This window comes from Lissotriton vulgaris, chromosome 3_1 (assembly GCF_964263255.1).
Source record: "Lissotriton vulgaris chromosome 3_1, aLisVul1.2, whole genome shotgun sequence".
NCBI classification, from domain to species: Eukaryota; Metazoa; Chordata; class Amphibia; order Caudata; family Salamandridae; genus Lissotriton; species Lissotriton vulgaris.
In genome coordinates, this window is record NC_141689.1 from 935,596,076 (window position 1) to 935,601,860 (window position 5,785).

Sequence of the window (5,785 nt, forward strand, 5' to 3'; positions counted from 1 at the left end):
CCCACGACTCCTATATTTTCCAACAGAGCGGCATCTATGCACGGCTGATGGCTGGCGAATTTGGTGAAGGATACCTCCTAGGTGAGACACATCATCAGACCCCCATAACACAAAGTAGCTAGGTGTAATACATGTATGCATGTGTGTAATGTTACTCCTTTCCCTTCCAGGCGACAGTGCATATGCCCTCCGCTCATTCATACTCACCCCCTACCTCAACCCCTCCACACCCAGCCAAAGGAGGTATAACCGGGCCCACAAAAGCACAAGGAATGTCGTCGAACGGACCTTTGGCATCTGGAAAAGTCGATTCAGATGCCTGCACAAGAGTGGAGGTGCAAGGCAGTATACCCCCATCACCTGCTGCAAGATCATAGCTGTATGTGCAATGTTACACAACCTTGTGGTGAAGAAGGGCACTGAGGTGGAGTTGTCTGACTACGAGGACCATGACGACGACGAAGCTGTGCCACCAACACAGCCAGCTGGGGTGTATACGCCAAGTGATGGCAGATACAGACGTGAGGAGATTACAGAAAACTATTTCTGAGTAAGTACAGATGCACAGACAGGTAAATGGTTGTGGTGAAAAAGCAATTTTTAATACTGTTGCAACACAGTTACAGCACTGATGTGCAACAAAAAAAAGGTGTAATAGCAAAGAACACAAAAGTCTAAGGTCCAGGTTGCCTCACCCGCCCTTGCAAGGCTATTTCTTTGAGCGCTTGGCAGCCCCACTGGGGTGTCCCTCACCCCCTTCAGGATGGCCAGCGGCTTCTGCGGAGCGCCTGGTGCTCCTGCGTGGCTCTGACGCAGCGCTGACCGGGCTGCTGCGGCTGCTGCTGTCCCCAGCATCCCCCAGGTCCAGGGCAGGATTTGCGGCAGTGTTAGAGATGATCATGGCCTCCATTGCCGTGGTGATGCGGGCCATTCCCCTTGTTAACTCCGCCGTATTTTGTGTGAGACTTGACTCCATGTTTGCACTGCGCTGACAGAGTTGGGCCGTTGCAGCTGCAAGGCGCCTCATGGAGCGGTTCAGCACCCGGGCATCCCGCCTGCGCACCAGCTCATGCTCCTCCAGTCTGCCACATAACTGGGTTATGGCAGTGGTTAGCCTGCCTAAACCTGCTGCTACCTCCTTGTTTGAATCCACAAAGGACTGAAATCCTTTCACCATTTCCCCCATCTGCAGGTTGTGCTGCAGGAGCTGGCGTTGGCAGGCCATGATGGATTTCGCCTGCTGCCTTTGGATCTTTACCATATTACCCTCGAGGCCCAGGAAGACACTGCCCTCCGGTGCTGGTGCTGCAGTGGTTGGAATGGCACGGCACCGGGTACTGCTGCTGCCGGCCTGCTGAGTGGGCTGGGGTGCCACTGGTGGGGGTGTGGTGCTGGCCGGGGCCTGAGCCCCTGCTCCCAGGACAGGGTGTACTGGTGCCACAGCTATGATCGTGGCAGGAGCTGGTGTTGGTGGAAGGAGGTCCCTTGTCGGGGAGTTCTCTGGGGAGAACTGCAAGGGGGGTGTGCTCGGCATTTGTGGGGAGTGCAGTGCTTCAAAGTCTATTACCAGGTCTCCCTCTATACCAAGCCCTATGGTGTTTTCGTCCTCCTCCTCCTCGGCAGCCTGACTGGTGCTCGGCCCGGCGAGTGCAGTGGTGGATGGTGCTGCTGCCTCTGTTGTCATTGTTTGTCCGCCTGATGGTGCCCCTAGGTACAAAGAAGCATTTGTAAATTGAGTGCCGATGTATTACAGTCAGTACAATTAAAGCATTCCACATGTCCTTGCATCTCCTTAGAATGTGTTCCACTGTTTCCTGTCTTGTGATTCTGCACTGCCATATTTTGCTGACTTCTGCTGACTACATGTACCATGATGCTTGTCTCTTGTATGTTGGTCACAGTACTGTGCTGGGGTTTGGCTATGCATTGTGTCTAATGGGGAGGTGTCTGGTAGGGTGTGTCATGATGCGCATGCTTCTTACCTGTAGCTGTAGCTCTGGCTGAGCTGTCCAGGGTCCCAATTCCGGTTACGCTCTCCCTCTCAATGGTGCTGGAGACCAGTTCCTCCAGGTCGGTGAGGGGTGGCGCCGGGTTCCTGCCTCCACCAGTGCCTCCAGCCTGCCTCTGGATCTCTGCCATCTTCCGTTTGGTGAGGCTGCGGATGTCATAGAATCGCTTCTTCAGCTCATCCAGGGTCCTGGGGGTGACACCTGCAGCATTGACCTTTTCGGCGATTTCTGCCCAGAGCCTCCTCTTGGTGCTGTCTGGCACATTGAGGGACAACTTACAGAATAGCTGACGGTGCACCCTCACCACCTCCTCAACCAACACCTGCAGCTCGGTGGTGCTGAATTTTGGCTTCCTCTTCTGGCTGCACTTCTGGCTCTCACTAGGGTTTGCCATCTTGATCAGAACAGTTCACTATCTCCTACTCCCACTGCTGCTAACTGTGAGTGTTCAGCTCAGGCTGGCTCTCCAGAAAGTTCTTAATTAGCTGCACCTGCCAGGGTTGCCACTCCCTGTTTTGGTGGGGGAGGGGGAGCCACCTCATTGGCTGAATCGGCTTTTACCGATTCGGCTTTTACCGAATCGGCTTTTACCGAATCGGTAAAATCCGATTCGGATTTTACCGATTCGGTTTTTTCAATGCATTCCTATGGGCTTTTTGGCCATGGGTGTGTTTCCATTCCTCCGATTCGGTAATTGCCGAATCGGATTTCGCCGACTCGGCTATTTCCGAATCGGTGGTAGCCGATTCGGCTATTTCCGATTCGGTGGTAGCCGATTCGGTACTTTCCGATTCGGCCCGTGCCGATTCGGTACGTAGCGAATCACATTACCGATGCCGACCGATTCGCTATTATTTCGCGGTTTGTTTGCTACATCTCGTTTTCCGATTTCAGAATACCGATTCGGCCCGCCTCGGTATTTTGAAATCAGAAAATCCCTTTTACCTACATCGGGCCCTTAATCTTTTCCTTTCCCCAGTTCTATGCTTCTGTCATTGTATCTGTATCATCCACCGTGTGAGTGCATTATTGGCTTAATGTACACGAGTGTGTGTCTAGCAGCATATGAGGTGCTGTCTGGCTCAGTGGTGGTGTGCTAATTTGCCATGTGTGTGCTTCTATGTGGGAGTGTGGATCGTCTTTGCTGGATACAGACATTGCGGCAAATTGCGTTGCTGCTCTGCCTCATGAGAGAGAGCTATGCTGTGTCAGTAGCCATCCCGACATAAACATATGAGTGGTGTCTCTATGCTCTTACTTCTTTTCTGGCAGAAACATGGTCTGATCAAGGTTCATTGACCAAGTGGAAGGAGCATACTGGCTCCTCCTTACTATATGCACAGGATTAAGGATTAAGGAATTATGGGGGAATTCAGGAGCCATATTTTAGGGTGTATATAACACATCTGGTGAAGCCATATACTATTCAGAAATCGAGATGGACACCTACATTGTGTGAAGGCTGAGAAAACCAATCAAAGATGGTGTTACTTCCTGTTTGACTTCATACTTCCTGTTTCCTCTTTGGATCATATATAAAGGGCTGGTGAGCAGTCTAAATATCAACCAAAAAAATTGGACCTACACTAATATAGATGTCACAATATTGAAGGGACAGAATATCGATGTTAAGAATATTGATGTAAAGAATATCGACTCTATGGTAAGTAATATCGATTTTCTTTATATCGATGCAAGTAATATTGAAATCATATATATCGATGTTACTAATATCGATGTTACTAATATCAATATTTATATTATTGTTATGTATTTTATTATGTATTTATTATGTATGTGTTATATGTTTTGTTAAATTTTCTACTTGTTTTAAAATATATGTATGAAATTTTTATATGTTAATAATTTTTTTAAAGTTATTTTTGTTTTTTAGTACCATAACGAGTTGTGGGTTTATAAGAGAATAGGGTGGGAAGTAATTTAATTATACTAAATTAATTATTCATTTTTAGGAATTATAAATTCATTATAAATCATTTTTGCACTTAAGGTTTGTAGCAGGTTGCAGGTTTATAGAGGAATAGGATGGGAAGTAATTTAATTGTAATTAAGTGATAATTTATTTTAAATAATTGATATTGGTAATTATGTAATTTTTAATTCATTAATAATTGGTCATTCATGGTTATTAATTTGTAATTCATTTTTATTAATTGATTGAATGATAATTATGTTGTGTGTTATTTTATTATTGGAGTGTGTTGTGTGTTTATAGGAGAACCGTTTTTGAAGTAATTGAAATGTAATTAAATATTTATAAATTTTTGGGGGGTATTGATAATTCATGTATTGGACATTAATTATTAATTGGTAATTATTATAATTTATAATGTTTTGGTTATGAAAATTAATTTATCGTTGTTTCATCATTAATTGGGCATTATTTATTGATTCATTTAATTGATATATTAATAGGTACTTATTCATTGGGGATTAATGTTTCATAATTATTATTTTTTGTTATTAAAAATATTTCATTTTTCTGGGGCGTGGCCTAGCCGGTAACGATGGCGGACGTGTAGAGTACGAGCTCCGACCAGCCACCGACTATCCTATCAATTTATCCTGGCCCTGAGCATTCCTGAGGGCGCAGCTGCCTCCTGAGGGGTCGTGTACTCCGGGGGCATGGTCCGGACCTTTGTCGGTGGCGCAGTGGGCTCCTGGCAGAGAGCGCAGCCCCTGAGAAGCGGAGTGGCCTGCGGGACCGCCGGACGCTGAAGCCGGGGCCTCGATTTTCTTGAGGCCGGAGGGGCCCTCCAGAGTCGACGGCTGTCGCGAGGCTGTGGGGCGGGCGCTGGTGGGCGGCTGCTCTTTCCTTGCCTGTGGAGCTGAGCGCGCCCCAGATCCAGGCAGGTTTGGATGCGAGAGCACGCTGGGGACCGTGGATGGAGTGAGAGGGTGCCCCGACTGGGCGGACAAGGCGATATCCTGCAACGGCCTGGAGCCGTGGCTGCCATTTTGTGGCGCGAAGTTAGTCCCGAGGTGGCCGGGCTGGGAGGACAGACCCGCGTCATTTCCTCTGGTGGACACCCCTGGATTGTAACCTTGATATAGGAGCCCCGGCAGATTGATTGTGCTGGTGGTGGCTGCTGGCGGACTTGGAGGCAACCTGCTGCCTGTGGTGAGTGGTGGGGCCCGGGGGGTGCTGCTGGGGGTTCTGTCCTACCCCCTCCCGCTCCTTTTTTGCCTGGGCTGCGGTGTTGCTCCCTGGTGGTGTGACTCGGGGGTCAGATAAGACCCCGTATGAGGACTGCGGTACCCCGCTCACAGGGATTGTGTGGGGCCCACCGGGCCTGCAATTGGGATTGGCATCCTTTGATCTCCTGACTGGGGGTCCCAGCATTGTGGCTGGCGGTCCATCATACTGTTCTGGCACTGCGGTGGCCTAGTGCCTCATCTTGCCTCTATACCCTGAGGAGCTGTGCCCAGCTGACTGGTGCGGTGGAGGTGGGTCAGTGAATCTCGGATAGAGACAGCCCTTGGGGCGGAGGGGCCTGCTCCCGGTCTCGCCGGACGTGGCTGCCATGACGATGGACCACGCGGGAGGTGACCACTCCAAGCAGGAGACACTGAACAAATTCACTGAAGTGAGTCCGGTGACTAGCACCGCGGGCTCGCAGTCTCAGGCTCCAGATAATGCGGCACTGCTAGCTGCGATCACGCAGTCCAGGGACATGTTGGACGCTAAGATCGGGGCAGTGGGAGCGGATGCCGCGCTGCTCCGCCAGGACCTGTGGAACGCAGTGGAGAGAATC

At 49.6% G+C, this 5,785-nt stretch overlaps 1 protein-coding gene across 1 annotated transcript; it reads right to left on the minus strand.

The window, feature by feature from the left end:
• Positions 1–709: 709 nt before the first annotated feature.
• Positions 710–2,139, minus strand: LOC147727235 (uncharacterized). The gene is made up of 2 exons (XM_086963075.1): positions 1,983–2,139; positions 710–1,707 (listed from the first exon to the last, which is right to left on the minus strand). The coding sequence occupies exons 1-2, from the start codon at positions 2,137–2,139 to the stop codon at positions 710–712; spliced, it is 1,155 nt and encodes a 384-aa protein (XP_086819201.1).
• Positions 2,140–5,785: the final 3,646 nt, after the last annotated feature.

Bases quoted from the DNA above. Each gene is read 5' to 3' on its own strand.
- LOC147727235 (XM_086963075.1), bottom strand. From the start codon at position 2,139: ATGGCAGAGATCCAGAGGCAGGCTGGAGGCACTGGTGGAGGCAGGAAC. The intron at 1,708-1,982 runs GTAAGAAGCATG...CTTTGTACCTAG, and splicing joins AGCCAGAGCTACAGCTACAG to GGGCACCATCAGGCGGACAA.